The sequence below is a fragment of the Plectropomus leopardus genome, chromosome 19 (assembly GCF_026936395.1).
Source record: "Plectropomus leopardus strain MGB_pleo_1.0 chromosome 19, ASM2693639v1, whole genome shotgun sequence".
Taxonomy (NCBI): Eukaryota; Metazoa; Chordata; class Actinopteri; order Perciformes; family Serranidae; genus Plectropomus; species Plectropomus leopardus.
The window spans coordinates 1,841,670-1,861,346 of NC_142194.1; the positions used below are offsets into that span (position 1 = coordinate 1,841,670).

The 19,677-nt window shown below is 38.8% G+C and overlaps 1 protein-coding gene across 2 annotated transcripts; it reads left to right on the top strand.

Moving 5' to 3' along the window:
* Positions 1-223: 223 nt before the first annotated feature.
* On the top strand, positions 224-18,552 carry hlfb (HLF transcription factor, PAR bZIP family member b). 2 transcript variants are annotated; one of them, XM_042508057.2, is made up of 4 exons: positions 224-619; positions 2,625-2,999; positions 12,977-13,191; positions 14,355-18,552. In XM_042508057.2, the coding sequence occupies exons 1-4, from the start codon at positions 487-489 to the stop codon at positions 14,571-14,573; spliced, it is 942 nt and encodes a 313-aa protein (XP_042363991.2). In that variant the 5' UTR covers positions 224-486; the 3' UTR covers positions 14,574-18,552. The 2 variants fall into 2 exon arrangements, with proteins under 2 accessions (XP_042363991.2, XP_042363992.2); XM_042508058.2 differs by having other exon boundaries at positions 225-619; positions 14,358-18,552.
* The last annotated feature ends 1,125 nt before the right edge of the window (positions 18,553-19,677 follow it).

The window sequence follows — 19,677 nt, forward strand, 5'->3', positions numbered from 1 at the left end:
ATATGCTGGTAAGTGCATTCACGGAATTTTAATTATGCCTGATTTTTTGACAACGCATGTCAAAACTCCTAATATTATCATAATAATAATGATTCTTGTTATTATTATCATTATTTTATTTACAGTAATAAATGTCAGTTTAGTGGTAAAGACAGAGGGGGAGGGAGGGGTGTGGCGGTACAGAGAGGCGGGAGCTTGCCTCTCGGTTTGACGTCAGCAGTCCTCCGGTCTCACACATGGGATCGGTGATCGGTCCGTCCGCCTCCTGCAGCCCGGTCAGGCACCGCCGCACGCGCCCACAACACGTCCCGCGCCGATCACCGTTTTAATTCTCGGTTTTTATTCTTAGGGCTTTTTATTTTGTATTTTTTAATCCATGTAGGCTGCAGAGCTCGAGGAAACCGCAGCTCAGTCATACTTTTCTTTTCTCTACGTTTCCTTTTTGTTTTTCTTCTTTTTGTGTTGCTTTTTTTTGGGATCTCCCCGATGCAAGGAGGCGTGATGGAGAAAATGTCCCGACATCCCATCCTGCTCAACCCAAGTTTTGTGCCCGCGGCGGCGCACGGAGTGCTCAAGTCTCTGCTGGAGAACCCGATGAAGCTGCCGCTGCATCACGAAGGTGAAGCTGGGAGGGAAAAGTGTGGCGCAGCTGCGAGCTCTGAACCTCTGCAGCTCATTTAGGAGATTATTTACAGTCCGTGTTTATGACTCTGTGGTTTTATGTCCATGTTGACTGCGCGCAGTGCGTTAAAGAGACCTGATTTATGAGAATCTCAGTGCTGCTGCGGAGCTGCGCTACAGACATGTAGTGCGTTTCTCTGCGCTCTCAACAAGTCAGTTGTAGTCCTTAAAACCTGCATTTAACCCTTTGAAACCTGAAATCTCCTCGATTTCTTTATAAAACACGAAAAGAAGGCAATGAGCAACAAAAAGCTAATGCCCAAAATAGCAAGAAATTAGTAAAGAAAAAAAAGAGTTAGAGTTAAAAAGTTACCAGAAATTAAGTTAAAAAAAAGAAAAGGAGAAAACCAAACAAAAAAGAAAATCATCTTGAAAAGTGCAGAACATTGCTTAGTAGTTTATATTAAAATTAAATTAATGATAAATATAGTTTTCTGGAGTATAGTTGTTTTTTTCAATGCATTTAATTAAAGAAATTATGTAAAATTTCTAAATATGAATGAATGCAAATTGTAACATTTCCCATTAAATAAATAGCAAAAATACAAAATATTTTTTAGCACTTTCTTAAGGTATTTTTAAAATCTTTTTTATGTGTGTGTGTGGTTATTTTCAGGTAATTTTCAAGTTATTTTTACTACATCATTGTGAAATTGTGCCGTTTCTTGTTAAATCGGCTGTCACCATGTTTTTGAAAGGCCTCACATTACGGTGAGTTTTGTTTAAGTAATATTTTAGGACTGAATGCAAAAAAATTAGTGCATATTTAAACGTGAAAAGTACACTCATACTTTCTTCAAAATATTGGACTTATTTGTCGAAGAACATTTGGGCAGAAATGTCTCCAGAAAGTTTAAAAAACACTCATAATCAATAATAATAGATTGTGTGGGCCTTATTGATTCCTGTGAGAAAGACATGTCTGTTTGTGGAAAGGTCAGAGGTCAGGGTTTTTTTGGAGCTGATGGAGGTCCAGTGTTGTGTTCACGGACACGCCTCGCTGCTGCTGGAAATGTTTTCAGTACGAAAACCATCAAAGTTCTCAGAGAGAAATTCTGGTATTGAGGCGCCGTGTTCGTGTTTCAAGTTTTTAGTCAAAAATCTGAACTGTGCTCGTCCCAAGTTTTGGTGATTTGTTAGAAATAACATAATTGTAAACACATTGGCTTATCATGTGTTTACAATTCATACTGAGTATCCTGTTATGACATCTGCCATCTTATACCCATAATCCCTCTTGTTTGGTGTTTTCACAACAAATGAAAAAAGCACTGCAGTTCTCCTGTGAGGGGACACAGATTTTCAGAGAAGCATTGTTTACTTTCAACTTAAATTTCTTAATTTTCACCTGATGCATGTAAATAATCTCATGTTTACTTTTGAGATTCAAACTGTCCCTGAAAGCAGCTCTTCCTCACTCAAAGAGTAAACCTCTTCAAAATAATTACAAAAAATAGATTTTGCAATGTTTAAATCCATGTTTGCATCAGAAAACATGGATTTGAAAATTAAATTGTCAGAACGAATGAGTTTTACGAAGACAAAGGACTTTTGATCGCTTGTGTCTCCTCTGCTGACACTTTCTTTGCATTTATTGCTGACTGCCTTCCCTGCTCTTAGTTGAGTGTAATACACACTTTTTCATGAATTAATTTTATCGGCGATTCATAAAATAAAACGCTGATACAGATAATTGGCAAATGCTGAATATTGGCCCCATTGATCGGCCAGGCCAATAATCTGTCGACCCCAAATAAAAACATGGACTTGCTGAACAAGACAATTGTGAAACGCTCCAAGTTGTCAAACTACAGGGTAGCTTTTAAACACGAATATTGGAAAAAATAGATCAAATACTACCAATCCTAAGAGACATATCCAGAAAAGTGAAGTTATTTTTTTGGGTGCACTGACTGATTCAGTCCCTCTGTCCTCCTGTGTAGCGTTCAGCAAGGAGCAGGAGAAGGAGAAGAACCTGGAGGAGGAGCGCAGCGCCCCACAGTCAGCCTTCCTCGGCCCCACGCTGTGGGACAAGACCCTGCCCTACGATGGAGACACCTTCCAGCTGGAGTACATGGACCTGGAAGAGTTCCTGTCTGAAAACGGCATCCCCTCCAGCCCCTCCCAGCACCACCACCACCAACTCAACCAGCACCAACCGCACGCTCCGCCGCACCAGCCGCACCAGCCGCCAATCATGTCCCAAGCCCCGCCCACATCCACACCCTCCGTGATGGACCTCAGCAACCATGCCTCCACCTCCGTACATACGAGCGTCGTCTCTCCGAACTGCCTGCACAGCAGCCCGGCAAGAGCAGGTAACACACACACATCTTTACACCCAGCGGCTCCTTAAAGGTTTTAACTGATTTTCGTGTTCCAGCCTCAGTTTAAGGTGATGTTTTTGCAAGTTTTACCCCCTTTAACTATAAATTGCATTAATACTTTACAAGCAGAGTTGGATTTGCAAACCATGCAACTGTGTGTTGGTGCAGATTAAGCAGGGTGTCATCAGCATAGCAGCAAAATGAAATTTTCAGGAAGAAAAATAACAGGACCCAAGGACAGACCTGATCAGAGAGTTTTTCTTGAATCCAAATCATCCAAACTGACACAAAAAGGACAATCAGTAAATAAGTGTAGGGTTTATGTGATATAACATGGACAAAACCCAATATGCCTGTTAAAATGTCCCAGAGTTTACAGATTTAAATTGCTTTTTTATTCAAACACCAGCCCAAAACCCAAAATATTCAGTATACTATCATACAAGTCTAAGAAAACCATTAAAACAAGGAAATTGGTTGAAAAAGTGCTTGAAAAGAACAATAATTCTACAACATCCTTTAAAAAGTATAATCATGATATTAGAATTAAAGATTTCATGACAGTTTCACTTTTACTTTTTTGAGATAATCTTCAAAAAAAATCTACTAATTTCTTGCAATTTGCAGTCTTTTAGAGTCTTAAAGTCAGTCCGTTTATTTTTTAGGTGTAGATTAAGCAGGGTGTCATCAGCATAGAGGCAAAATGAAATTTTCAGGGAGAAAAATAACAGGACCCCAAAATGGGCCCTTGAGGAACCTCACCAGAGATTCTTCCTAGAATGAGAAATCATCCAAATTGGCACAAAAAGGATAATTATGGAATAGGTATGTGATTTTATGTGATATGTGAAAGTATTTCTTTTATTTAACCACCAGTCCAAAACCCCAAAATATTCAGTATTCTGTTGTTCTTTTTTGTCAATAAACCTATCAGCAAATTTTGTAACTGGCTAATCTTTTCAAATTTAGTTCAACAGACCTCACAAAAATGAATGGAAACCAAAAGGTGTCTGAAACTGAAGGGCAAAAACAGCTAGATGTCTAAAGCTCTACATTTTGAATTTAATGAGCAAAAATATAACTTTATATGATCTGCAGGAACTAAAACAGTTTTCCTTTAAATGATCTCTTCTTTGAGCTGAGAAATCACCAGACTTGAAAAGCGAGGCGGTCAAACTGACATCAAGGCTGCATTTTATTCACTCAACACCTAAAGAAAGCTGCCAGAGAAGAGTTGTTACTTTGAACAACTCGTTTGCCTCGTTGTTAGCAGTCGTCACGGACTGAAAACAAAAGGGAAGACGATGAGTTGTAGCTGCAGTAGGAGGCAGAAGTCTTTGTCTTCCTGAGTGATTTGCAGTGATGGATGAGCAGAAAACAGGGAGTCAGGAGGCGTTCATGGCTGCAGGGGGGATTTGGTCTTTGTTTAGAAAAATCAATCGGCTAAATATCTCACTCGAGGAACGGTTTGATTTGCAGCTTAGGGAAGGAATCGGTAAAAATGAGTTCACATGAGTTCAGATTTAAGATGAAATTATTTCTGGACTCTTAGCTGTCGCTGGGAATCGATTGTTAAATAGCAGGACTCTCAGCAGGGCCGTAACTACGGCAACACCAAGGTCACGTCTGCTTGTCTGAACACCTGAGGGCTGTTCATATTCCACAAGTTTAAACTCAAGGGCCATTTACAGTTTACAGGCAACAGTTCTTGCATTAAATGTTAAACTTTCGTTGAGGTTTGGCCTTTTTTTCACAAACAATCGTTTTGCGGACCTGAAAACACAAACTTTTGTAATCGGGTTCCAGAGTGTAAACTTTTAAAAACGCCACCCTTTCTGTCGCCGTGTAAACTGGCAACGTGCGAATCCTGTGAGAACATCACGGCCGCACTTCACGCATGCAAGTTACGTTTCAGATAAATAGCCTAAATGCTTTTTAATTCAGCGTCCCTCAAAGTAACAGTTCCACTTCATCGTCCGTCCGGACGGAGGTCTCGGTTCTCGTGTGCGCTCACTCATGCACTGCAAACCTGAAATAATCTTGACTTTAGCTGGAGGAGCTGTGTGTGAAAAAGTCCTTAGTGCAAAGTCTGTGCACTGTCCCGTTCAGGTTATGTCAAAATAAAACAGGACCTTGTCGAGCAAGTGGCCGTATTGATAACATTTCTATCATGCAGCTCGTGGAAAACTGAAAGAGAAAGCAAACATCTGAGGGTGCAGAAGAACATTTACAGGAAAACTGCAACAAACATGAGAGAGACGAGAAGGTTTCTGTCAGTCGGGGCCAAAACAATATACAAATAACGATGTTGTTAGGATAGTTCCTAAGAAGGACTTTATTGAATTCATAAGAAATACGAAGTGTCATCTCAGTGCGCTCAGTCTGCAGGGACTGGTGAGACCAGTATCTTATGGTGACTTCTTGAGTCACGTTAGCAAAGTTTCAAAGACAAACAAACATTTCTGAGTCAGCCTGATTCTTATGTAACTTTATGACGTCATGCGGCCACTGTACGCTATTTTTAAACCACATGCCAGAGGTTTAGGTAAACAATACACCCAGAAGTTAAAACACCAGGAGCCAAATCCCATTTTAGCCAATTTCTGACCTTTTTATTTAAGTGAAGTTGCTCATTTTTAGACAATTCACATTTGAGATTTTGAGCTACTTATATTTAGTGAAAAAATGATTTTGTTGAGAAGTAAGGTTTTAAAAAATGCTGTTTTGCTATTGATATTGTTATTGATATTTTAACGATCCTTATTTTAGAAACTGTCACACAAAACCCCGTAAAAGTGAAGCAATCAGGCAACATTTAACTTTTAACTTTTGCTTCTTTTTTTTTTATCCTCAAAAAAAAAAATCAGAAATGTTGGCAAAAATATAAAGAAATCTTACTCCTTGAAGCCAATTTGTCCTCCAAATTTTGTGGAATAACTAACAAACAAAACCTGGTGGCAGTGTGACCGTCAGTCGTTATGACATCTACTCGTGTGGCATTTCCACATTGTTGTCAGGCTTTTCTTTGCACGCGATCCGACCGCCCTGCGCTCTAATCTTCAGTCTGTGGGCTCTTTCGCCACACGCAGAAAACACTCAAAGCAAAGAGAGCAAAGTTTAAATCCTCGACCTCTTCGTGGTCGCAGAAACGCTGCGTAAAAACGGGAAACAGTGCAAAGGTGAGATGAGCTCAGGTGTGATCTCAGATGGGGGGAAACTGTGAGTAGTAACGCGCTCTGCGCCGCTGCGAGGAAAACATGTTGGCCCCAGACGCCAGGAGTGAGAGAGGTGTCAGATTCAGCACCTCGACAGATGTCCTGGCCTCAGGGTGTGTGTGTGTGTGTGTGTGTGTGTGTGTGTGTGTGTTTGTGTGTTTGTGTGTGCACACACTCGTGTACCGACACGCGTGTGTGTGACGACGAAAACTTCAGTGTTAAGTCTTTTACTCACCTCGAGTTCCTCATGTTTATAGAGGAAGAAAACAAGCCTTCCTCTCACAGCGTGCAGAGACATGTGACCAGTGGTGTGTGTGTCTGTGTGTGCGTGTCTTTGCGTGTGGGTGTGCGTGTGCGTGTGTGTGTGTGTGCGTGCGTGCATGTCTCTGCATGAGATCAATGTTTTAAGAACATAGTGTTCTCTGAAGAAATAGGCCAGGGGGCGGCAACCCTCACATCAACACTCACCAAGTTTCCAACCCTGTGTTTACGCTCACATCAACTAATAACCCTGTGGCACACACACACACACACACACACACACACACACACACACACACACACACGTGGCTGAAGTGTGTGAGTCAGACAGGGATACTCCTCTTGGGTCAGAGCAGAGTTCATGTCTTGTGTTTCCGAAATCAGCTGCAGGAGTTCATTTGGTTTTTTGGAGCTGAGATATTCTTAAAGATCACTCCACTTGTTTTTGTTAAATATTCGTCTTTTCCCACAAAAAAGTTTGTGTCCTTCTTGAACTTTTCTGAAGAGCACAGTTGCACGTTCTTCAGAATCTATGATACTATGCAACTTTTTAAAAACGTACTGTTTTTTGACTTCTTTGTAAAAGTCCAGTTTGCAGAATTTAGGTTGATATGTTGTCAGAAATGGACTTTATTAAAAAGTCTTTTTTCTTTAGTGTATAATCACCTGGAAATAAGAATGGTTGTGTTTTCGTTACCTTCGAATGAACCGTTTATATCTGTATAGAGAGCAGATCCTCGTCTTCGGCGATCGCCATGTTCTGTCGCCATGTTTCTACAGTAGCCCAGAACGGACAAACCACAAACTAGTGACAGATAGAGACATTCACTTTTTGAATCGGCCGCCATCATTCTGCTGCACGCTGGTCAAACAGGAGAAGTTTCAGTTGGTTGCGATCTGTAGCCTCACCGCGGCGGCTAAATCTCACACTTGACCTTTGACAATTAAATTTGTTGTTAAGATCTTCATTTAAAATATGCAAAATAAAACAGGAAAACGAGCTAAAACATAAGCAAGAAAAACGCATCGGACATATTCAGGACACAAACGTCAAGTATTTGAATGATGAAACGATGAAACAACGTTCCGATGTTCGGATTTATGTTCAGCACATATTTCATTAGATACTGCAAAATTTCAAACTTTTTTTTCATCAAACTTGTAATATAAATAATAGTTGTGTAAGTGTAAGTAATTGGCCAAGTTTCATGATGATATTCACTTCGAGTGCCCCCTTAACCCTTTAAGACCTGGACAAATTGCAAGAGCAATTAAGCAATTGAGCAACTTAAGAAGAAATTACTCAAATATTAGCCTGTTAAAAGTATAAGATACCCAAACAAAACTAAACAAATTACCTTTAAAATATAAGAAAAAGTTATAAAGTGTACTTTAAAAGTATAAAAGTTGGCTATATATTAATATAAAAACTCCAATAATTCAGTAGGGATGTCGATCAAGCTTTGAAAGGGTTAAGGAAACATCCCAAATGAGGCATTAAAGTATCTGAAATGATTCAGACTTTCAGCGATCTTTACAAAGACTCTTAGGGACAGGTGTGTTGCACTATAAACTCACATTAACTAACATTAAGCTGTTCACTCTGGATACTTTATCTCATTTTACTGAGTAAAGTTGGGACTTTTCCACTGACTTTGGCTTCCCTGAAGGATTTAAAAAGTTCTCCCATCAGCGGTCACGGCCCCGTGCACAGCATCACACCGGAGCTTCAGCCCAGCGGAGGCCAGCAGTAATCTGCCGCTCTCATGTCTAAAAATAGCCGAGTAATCTATTGGCATAATCTGGCATATTTGTATTCCCACATGGTCCTGTGGCCGTCCGGCAGATAAGGAGGCAGGAACAACCAGGGTTACCCAGGGTTCAGCACGAAACGAAAAACAAACTGACGGACAGACATAGCGGAGGGACTGAAAACACACACACATCCTGCTTGGTCGGTGGAGAACTTCAAAAACTCCTTTATATGTTTTGTTTCCATGATGGAGACTCTTTTTTAAAAAATTGTATTATTTTTTATTGTTATCATTATTTGTTTGAAATGAAATAAACTCAAACTCAAGCTCACTTCTGACCTGTAAGACCTGGGTTTATATTGTCAGGGAAAAAGAGCTGAGCTCATGAAAAATCACTTTTTAATAACTAGAGTCATCCCATCAACCCAGGGAGCTTTCTTTTGGGGCTCTGAATAGGATTTAACAGTCCAAGTCCCCCAAATATGGAATCAAGTACTCCACAGATGCATTATATTTGCAGGATGGTGAATGGTGTGAATACTACGCGAGCTGCAAAGTTAAAGTGTATCTGCTACATAACAACATACAAATGTTATGTAAATGTGGTGTGCAGAGACATCTAATGCCAGCATTTAGTTATTTTTTCTAGTGATTGGATTGAACTGGAAATGAAAAATTAATGTGATGATTTTTTTCCAAATTTTTGTCCAGTCAACCCATGATTTGTAGGTCTGGTCTTGGGCAAAGTGAAGCATACATTTCTCTCTAAATCTGCTCCCTAAAATTTATTTAAACAACAACTGCACGACTGCAAGTTCTCATGAGAGGAGCGCTGATAACACTCGGTTACCTTTTTCCACTGAAATGAGTGCATGTATGCAGCGTTATAAACAGCTAATAACCTAAAAAAGGCAAAAGACTCCTTTTCCAGTAAACAAGTGTACCTTGATCACCTTTTTTAACTATTTAGTCACTTTCAATGTCAAAAAACATGCAAGAAAACACTTAGAAAGCAGCATGGAGGCCGGTGAAAATGTCACAGTGGTTATTTATTTGTATCTGTTACGTGTTCAGTTTCTCTTCAAAATCAATGCCAAATAATTTTAACAACAATGTTCGAGTACTATTTAGTCTGAAACAGACCAAATTTGTTGCTTCACTTTTATTTGTTTTATGGTAATAATGGTAATGATAGACGTATATTTTCAAACCTGCTCTAAACATAGAAATAAGAGACCAGCTGGGCTCTGTGGGAAACATAAGGAACCACGACTCAGTGGCTCACACTCATGTTACACACACACACACACACACACACACACACACACACACGTCAGGATGCCTGTCAGCGACACGTTTGAGGCAGCGAGGCACATCATCATGTGTCCTCATGGATCCATCATGCGCTGCCATCATGTGGAGGCACATGACGGCGGACTGGCTGCAGCTGCTCCTCGGGCAAAATCAGAGGAAGATCTGCGGTCGGTTTTAACATCACTAATGCTTTTACGCAGAACTGTGATTCCAGAAATCTGTCCTCAGATGAACCTAAAACAAACACAGGCTGAACTTTCTAACAGGCCCTTTTGAAACCTCTTTTCCATGATGCCTCAGGCTCAGGCCAAAATTAATTAAATGCCCAAATTCGATATTATAGTATTTCTCTGCAACTGCAAAGTCTATATGAATAGTTTTAGTATGAAACTGAGGGGTAACACAATAGCGGGGGTGCTTGTTTTTTTTTTGTTTTTTTTTTTAGATGTTATTATTTATTTTTTAAATTTTATTTTCAGGTAATTTTCTTGCACTTCTTTGTGCTTTTTTGGGTCATTTCATCCTAAATTGTTCATGGCCTTTTACCTATGTTTTTGAAAGACATCAAGCAGATTTACTCAGGGTTCCCACAGGATTAACTCGTTTATGATCAAGTGTTTGGAGCATCTATGTGTTTAAGCATGTAAACACCATATTCCATTCATGAGAAACCAGAATATGCTCAGACAAGAAAAAAAATCCAGTACACATTCAACACAGTTTGATTATCATTCTTTGTCCGAATTCTGCTCTTAATTTGGACACTTTTTCGGGTGGGTTAACACTGCACCTTCAGGCCTCATCATGATTATATTTTTTTTGCACAATGAGCACTTCAGTTTATTTTTCACTGCACGTGATGTTTGGCTGCTCACTATGTGCAGAGTACGCTCTGCACTCTGAGATTTTGGTGCAAACATTAACAGTATATATATTCCAATAGTGCGTCTAATGAATGTGTCCACAATCAGAAATATAAAAACATTTGTGGCAGCACATACTTTGATCGTGGCGGGCCTCCACAAATAAACAAATGTCTGGGAAATCCTGCATCCTGCAGCAACATGACTTGTTTGTTGTTCAAAGTGAGGACCAACCAAAGTGTCCTCATTCTGTAGAAATGTCCTCACTCTGTAGAGATGTCCTCACTCTGTAGAGATGTCCTCACTCTGTAGAGATGTCCTCACTCTGTAGAAATGTCCTCACTGAGGTCTAAAATCTTTCACTGGTCCTCACAAAGATAGGTATACAAGAGCAAACACACACACACACACACCTGCCCTGACCTCTGCAGGACCAGCTGGAGAGGAAAAACAAATAGTCTCTTCCAAGAAGTGTTTCTCAGGCTCAGAGAGACAAAGAGGGAGACGAGGGGGTGGGGGGCCTCCGAAAAGGTGCACAGCTCTTTCACTCAGGGTTAAAAATGTGACTTTCAAAGCCACATTTCTTTCTAAACTGTACTTGAAACTCCCTTGTGGGCATAATGTATATTGAAGTCCTTTTCTGTTCAAAAAAAATACCTAAAAATATGTGTTAAATTAAATTACGGAGGACAGAAATAAAAAAGTGATAACCATGATAACAAAATTGATTAAAAAAGATTATTTGATTAGTTAACTATAGGTTTTAATGTTCAAAGGCAAGAAAGCTACAGGTTTTATCAATATAAATCCATTTTAAGTGAGAGGAAACAATTTAAGTTTTGGACCAACATTGCAAGTTCACTGAAAATGTGAGTTTATAAATCAAAATTAAGATGAATTATTACTCACTTTATTATTATTTATGTTTAATTATTTTATCCTATTCTTATATTATGTGACTTACTACTTAATACAGATTTTTTTTTGTTTTTATTTGATTTATTTTTTGATTTACCGAAACTGTTTGCATCAATATTGCATCACATCAAATTCCAACAATCATAAATTGGATGTGACAATAGAACTTATAAGGGTCCACATTTTTTTGTTGTTGTTTTTGTTTTTTATGCAAGCATTATTTCCTGGATGAAGTTTTAAAAAATACAACAATAGTACTTAAAACAAAAGGGTTTTTCATGTATACTGCAGTTATTTTGGCTAATTTTTCCTTTTGTTTGTAATTGAGGAGCTTTAAACTAATTGAGACGTTTACAGAGTCTTAAGTTTTAAGTTGAAACCAGTTGGTGCATTTTTTCCTTCGTTTTCTGCTTCTGTAACCGTGTGTTAATTAAGACACCCACAGTCAGTGTTACATAACGGCTGTCTGTCTTCAGAAATGATGGAGAGAGAAAAAACTGCAGGAAACACACTGATGGCTGATTTCATTGTTTTAAATGTCATCAGTTTACTGCGAAAAGAGCAAAGGAAATGTCCTTTTCCCCATGACACATATTTGATCTCCTGGATTCATATTCACATGCTTCAGATTTTCACAAGGTTGATCCGCCCACGGGCTCACAGCGGAGGGGAGACAGTGAACGCATCATTAGGTCAGAGCTGAGGGCTCAATAAGGACATTAAAAGACTTCAAACTGCAACAGGAAACATTTATGTCACATTTTTTATGAAGAAATAGTTCCTGTCACCTGAAGCTGATTACAGTTATTGAAACCTGCTTTAAAAACACAGTTAATGGTTTAACTTCAGGTGTGTCGCCTCCTGCAGGCTGCAGCGCGTCACTGCAGCCTGCAGGACGCTCTGAGCATTTTAACAACCAGTAGAAATATATTATATATAATATAGAAATATATTAGATATTCCTTCAAAATATTAACTAAAATTGAAAGAATGAGATATGTCAAAATACTCCCTTTTCTCTTCTTGTGATTATTTAATAATGCTATTACTACTACTACTACTACTACTTCTCTTCTTGTGAATATTTAGTACTACTGTTACTAGTAATACTAATATTACTACTACTATGGTAGTACTTCATACTACTATTAAATAATAATTAATACATATAGCAGCACAGGTGCTTTTGGGCAGTTTTAACCAGTTTTATTAATTTATTTTTATTTATCTCTAACTGCTTGTGTCTAATTTCTTTCTTTCTTTTTGAGGCCAAATGTATGGAAGATCTTCTCTGCTCAAAAAAAAGAAAATACAAAAAATTGAAATGTATTAAAATGAATTACCAGGACTTAAATGAAATAACTTTGATGAAAAAAGACTTTGTCATCAAAACTATTTATTTCATTAGTTTAATTTCATTTCCTTTTATTTGTCACCTATTTCTTGAAGCAGATTGTATTTTATTTTTTTTTGCTTCCTGCTTACTACTTACTTGCTTTTTTCATTTGTTATTCAAGCATCCATCGCTTGTCAGGTTGTTTTTTGCCTTTTCAGATCTCTGTCTGGACTCACAGGAAGACTCTGAGTAAGATATGTCTGGTTATGATGTTCAACGTTTAAAGACTCGACTCTTCTTCCTCCAGGCCTCCCGAACTCCAGAAACACTCCCAGCCCCATCGACCCAGACTCCATCCAGGTTCCCATCGGGTACGAGCCCGACCCGGCCGACCTGGCTCTGTCCAGCGTGCCGGGCCAGGAGATGTTCGACCCGCGCAAACGCAAGTTCTCGGCCGAAGAGCTGAAACCGCAACCGATGATCAAGAAAGCTCGCAAGATCTTCATCCCAGAAGACCTGAAGGTAATTTGGAGCCGGTTCTGACAGGATCAAGGCTTTTTTTTTTTAATCATCTCTTTTGAATTTTATTTTACAGTCTCAAAAGCTTGAAATCATCTTGTTATGTAACAGCTGATTTCCTGTCTGTATTTTATAACCTTAACGTAAATTGAGAAATTCATGAGCTTTTTTTTTAACAAATTAGTTGCTTATTTTCAGGTAATTTCCTTGTAACTTTTTTTAATAATTCTTTTAAATTTTGGGGGCCATGTCTTGTTAAGCTTTTGTTTGAATGTCAGTTTTGAGAGTTTGATCTTATTGTTATTTTGAGCCTTCACACTGTAAAATTTAACCCTCGTAGGAACGTTTATGGGTGAGAATTTCATGTAAGAAAAAGCAGAAAGTGTCAGACTCTGAGGTGCAGAGCTGCAGCTCAGACAGACTGACAGACAACCATTAGTGCTGATTATTATCGATTCGGCTTAAACCTGCACGGCATGCTGGGAGAGAACTCGCCGTCCTTAGTTCTGCCCTCTGATTGGTCCTGCTGCAGTGAGGGGGGCGTGTCCTCCTGGTTAAGAGGCTTATATGAGTCTGAAAGAGACAGCAGTGAGTTTCGTGATCCCTCCTCGCGCTCCTCTGTCTCCTCCGCTGAGAGGTCAGGCTCAGAGGATTTAGCTTTTAATTTGTTGCAATAAAAAAGTGTGTGTGTGTGTGTGTGTGTGTGTGTGTGTGTGTGTGTGTGTGTGTGTGTGTGTGTGTGTGTGTGGCTGTGGTCCAGTGATGGCTGACTGGGAGCAGCAGTTGCAATACAAAGGAGGAAAGATTGAAACAAAATATACCATAAAACTTCAAATAAGAGCCGAGTCCGTTTTACTTGCACAGTGTGGCGACACATTACGCCTCGCTGCCTCATGTTGTTTAAAGTCTAAACACAAAGTTAAACTATCTAATGATCTAGTATCTACTTACTATTTTAAAGTTTGATAAATAATAGATAGAAGTAATAATAATAGTACACAAGTAAAGATAGTAAATAATAAATGTTATCTCTAATGTGTGAACAGTTCAGTTTTCATAAAAGACAAAACTAACGTGGAACATTTCAAAACTAAAAAAATATTCCTCTTTTATGTTTGTCTTCTTTGAAGTGTCCGTCTCATCTCTCCTCCTTTGTGTCCTTTGAGCAGGATGACAAATACTGGGCCAGGCGCAGGAAGAACAACTTGGCGGCCAAGCGGTCCCGGGACGCCAGGCGGCTCAAGGAGAACCAGATCGCCATCCGAGCCGGTTTCCTGGAGAAGGAGAACTCGGCGCTGAGGCAGGAGGTGGCCGAGCTGAGGAAAGAGCTGGGACGCACCAAGAACATCCTGGCCAAGTACGAGGCGCAGCACGGCCCGCTGTGAGGACACACACACACACACACACACACACACACGCACGTTTATACATTTAAATATTAAAACATGTACACAGCAACACTCACTCTGAGAATCTTGCCTCCTCCTGATCCACCAGCGACCCTCCTCTCACTCCTCCTCCACAATCACTCCTGACGGCTCCACTCACGGCAGCTCAACGTGCACAAAAACGTACTTTTCATCCTCTCTGAGCTGACTTTGACAAGCTGGCGGAGGTTTTTCTGTCGACCAATCAGAGCAAAATCCAGTAATATGAGTGCAAAGTAAAAAGATCCGTCCTGTTATTCTGTCTTTCTGTAAAAACACAAATCTATAGTGCAGTTTTTAATCAAACCAACACGAGGACAGCCAGGAGTGTTATTTTAAAAAAATATGGAATAAAATAAATAAAAAAACATCTTTATAATGTCCTCCGCTCCCCAGCTAACACTTGTCATCTGTTTCCATGGTAACAGTAACCCAGCAGATGCTTAAAGCTGCTCCTGAGCGACGGCCGTGAGTCGAGCCCATTATTCAGGTTTATTAAACACACACACACACACACACGTCTCTCTGTGAATCCTCCTCACGGACTCCTCTTTGTGTCACAAACACAAAACTGCCGCCCCACCTGACGTCTGACCTCTGACCCCTCCTCCTCCTTCAGTGTAAAATAACGGCACTTTAGAGCTACCGACGCCTCGCTCTCCACCGACCCCACTCACAGACTCCGCCCCTCCCCTTCAGGTGTTCAGGTGCTCCCACAATGCACCTGTTCACATGTACATACCTGCCTTTGTTCTGCTCCTGATGACTCTGTATATGAATGTGGTCCGCCTCTTGCCGCTCTGCTATTGGTCAATCAGCATCTGTTTTGATTTTGGTCAGACGCCTTTTTTGGGCCCCAAAGCAGTTTTTTTATGGATATTTTTGGAAAGTGCAAAGAAACTTTAAGATGCACTCACTGATTTTGATATAGTGTCCCAAAATGCCATAAGAAATCTTATTTTTTATACGCCCCAAATTTATTATAACCCAAATTTTTCCCCAAAAATGTATTTCTTACAATCAAAAGTGCTGTAACAACATCAGGGAGTGTATCTTTAAATACTTTAATTATGACACAAACAGTTCAGAGACAAACCCAAAGAGAGTTGATGTTTTTTGTTTTCGGGGCCCCTGGTGGCCCTCAGCAGCCGCGGTGATCTGAATGATGCCATAACGCACCGGCAGTGTCTGAGGTGGAGTCAGACTGCAGCTCTCGTGATAAACGTGACATTTTCCCTTCAGTTCAATATCTTCAGTGTTTGTAGATTGATCTTATCGACACGTTTCTCCGTGTGTCTCTTTGTGTCGGAGACGAGCGTCTTGAATCTTTGTGAAATTTCAAAGTCCTGAGTTTGATGTGATGCACACGCTGTAGAAATCTCTGCACCGCCGCCTCGCTGCCTGAGAGATACTGATGTGGCTTCTAAACACTTATAATTTAAAATTTAAAAGATTAACTTCAGATCATTTTCAAAGAGAATTCAAAATGACAAAGAACATCTGACAATTATTTATTCTTTTGTGCAAACAAGATATGACCTTGAGCAGCTTTAGTAATATCTTAGCTGAAGAAGATGAATTCTTTATGCAATATCAAGCATGCAAATAATTTTTTTTTTGCAGGGACAACTTAACGGTTTCTTCTCCTAAAATAATTGTGGAACACATTTTGATAAACTTTGTTATTTTGGGGGCAAAAAAAATACTACTTTGCAAGCTGCAGTTAGTATCTTTTGTGTAAGATAAGAACTTGTGTGCAAACAGCATTTCTTGAATTTCTTGAAAAATCATTTCTGCAGGTAAGATATTTTGTGTGAATAAGACAGTATCGTCTGTAAACAAGTTGAGCCCCAAAATTATTTTTCTGTGCAATCAAGTAAATAATTTGTGCTTGTGGAATAATATCTTGTGCAAACAGGATAACACCTTTTTTATTTGGCATGAACAAGATAAATGAAAATGTATGAAAAACTTAATAATTTTGTTGGTGCAGGATGATAAATTGTGTGCTGAAGAAAGTAAACAAAATACGATCTTGTGCACTCAATTTAATATCTTTAATATGCAGGATAAGAGCTCTTTCTTGCACACTCAGCGTCTCTTTAATGGATTTTGTATTTTTATCATCATAGAATAGAGGATGAGGAAGGCGTGTGCGGAGATTTCTACGGTGCAGAGCTGATGGGCCGAAATCTGAAGCTCACAGCTCATATCATAAAACCTGTATGGCAGCGTATTAAGTGTAAAACACAGACAGAGCTCATGAATGTCACCACCTGGTGTTATTTAACCCCTTGAGACCTGAGCTGATTGGCTTGATTTCTTCCTTAACTTCACAAGAATTTACCCAAAAAGCAACTTCACAAGAAATTACGAAAAGCCTTAAGACTGGATTTATTTTAAAATATATATATATTTACAGTATATATATAGAGAGAGATATAGATATTAAATATATAATTTTCATTGTTAAAAAGTGTCTTTCTGAATGTTTTTCCAAAAATAATTTTCTTATAATTTTCTCTCTCCTATTATTTATTTATTTTTTTTTCATTTTATTTCATTTTTTTACTCATTTTCAGGTCATTTTCAAGTCACCTTTTTTCCCAGTTTCCTGCAATTTGCTGATTATCTCTTGCCTGTTTCCCAAGTGTTTGAGAGAAATCAAACCAGTTTGCTCGGGTTTTAAAGGTTCAAATGCTTGTGAAAGGTGCCTGAATGTCGCACAACAAAGCTGATGTCAATCCAGGTTTTTAAAGGGTTAACAAATAAATCTGAGACACTTTGTGTGAAGGACAAAATAACGTTTCCTACTGTTCATTTCCTCATTAGAAGAAACGTATCTGTCGGATGATAATGTGAAAGAAAAACACAATTTGTCACAACCTGGGTCTTTTTTTATGGTCAAAAAAGCAAAAAAAAAAAAAGATCCAGATATCAAACAGAAAAATGATTCATTTGATTTCTGTCCTGAAAAAACAAACACTTTGTACTTTTGTTTTGAATTCTCTGAAAAGGTTTTTTATGAGCTCAGACGTTTGTTTAAATGTTTCTGAAACGTCACAGAAACATTTTAAAGACTCACTGATGTTTGACAGGGTTTTACTTTTAATTTTTTATTTTTAATTCATATAGAAACCAAACGTGTGCAATAGATGGTTCTCTACGGCTTTGGCATGAACTTTATTTTTCCTCCGTCGTATTTTCCGAAGTGTAGCTCAGCGACGAGTACGCCCCCCGGTGGCCGAGTGAGACATGAATGTATATTTGAAACGTTGGGTGAGTGTTGTCGTCTTCTACTGTGGATTCACTTTAGTACTCTTTACTACAGACCAAAAGATTACAGTATATAAAGGATATATTGATATATATTAAAGGTTTTAATGTTTATACAGAGATATTGTTTTTTTTGTACAGTCTGTTTTTCCTACATAGATATTTCCTGTGTATTTTGGGAAAGGGTTACATGAATATAAGCAGTATATATTACACATATAAATATATTCAGAAATATTACCAAAACAGCGTGCCCGACCAGTGTGGGCGATGCATGGGCATTACAGAAACCCTCTTTCCCCCCGGCGTAGTTGAAATACCTCAAACCCTCCGTCACACCTGTGCAGGTGCTACAGCAGCTGACTCAGCTGGTGGCTTGTTTTTGCACCAGGTGCGCCGACACGGTCTCCTCCATATATATATAAATATATATATATAAATATGAATATGCTTACGTATGTATAGTTTCATTTGGCCCAGAGGAATGTATTCACCCAACCTGAAGCACTTATTTTTATTTCTCTTGCTCCGTTTGTTTGCTGTGATTTATCTCTCTGCTCCGCTCTCTTCTGTTCGGTCAAAGATATTTTTTCCTATATTTGTCCTTGATTATGTTTCTCATGATCAAAATAATAATGAATAAATAAAGGTTCAAATCCAGTCTGCGTGTCAGTTTGGTTCTTGTGTGAGTTTAATCCAGATTACAATCTTGACTTTTTTTTTCTTTTTTTTGTATATAAATCTGAATTTCTTGTAATTTTATTAAGATTATTTATTTATTTATAATGTCTAAAAATGCAAATTAAGCATTATCTAATTAAATATGTGCTTTTGCACGCATTTCAAAAATGAAAAAGTGGACATTGCAAAATAAGTTAATAAAAAGAATCTTGTTTTACTTTGTTGACATCTTGGAGTCAAAGGTTTTTACAGATTGACGTTTGGATATCTCTTTTTATCACTAAATAAATCAGAAAAAATCAAGTCCAGTTGCAGACTTCTGTTGCATATTATTTTATCTCGCTCCTTATTTAACTTTTTTTCCAAAATGAATGAATTAGCTCAGGTTTCAAAGAGTTAATTCACTGTTTTGAAAGTCAAGTTAATGTTTTTTAGGCTCTGAGACTTTGCAGTCTGTGTCGTTCCTCTTCTGTCCACCAGATGTCCTCAGAGTGTCTGATTGTGTTTCAGTCTGCACACCTGTCCCTCGTCCCCTCACTGGACACACCTGAGACTCGATGTCTCATCACACTCTCAGGGGTTAAAGCAGACACTCCTCTTCTGTCCTCTCCTCCTCAACACTGATTCTGTCTCTGTGTCTTAAAGTCTGTCCTCTGTCAAATTTGTTGTCCCATGCAGCAGACATTTAACAAATCAACACAGGTTTAGTGTCTGTGAGGGAGATTCCTGTATATGAAACACTTCTGCAAAACCTGAACTGAGAATCAAGACTGTTTTCTTCTCCTTTAACCCTTTGAAACCTGACTAAAATGGCTCAACACGGGAAGAGGGTGACAAACAACGAAAGAAGAAATGATGCAAAAATTAAGCAGAAATTATTACAAGTACAAGAAAATTACCAAAAAACACTAGTTAAAAAACTAAAAACAATTTCAATAATAATGAAGCAAATGACCCTGAAAAATGCCTAAAAGTTAGAAATTCCTGTCTATGTCTTTCCTCTTCTGTCCACCAGATGTCCTCAGAGTATCTGATTGTGTTTCAGTCTGCACACCTGTCCCTCGTCCCCTCACTGAACACACCTGAGCCTCGTTTTGTCCTCACT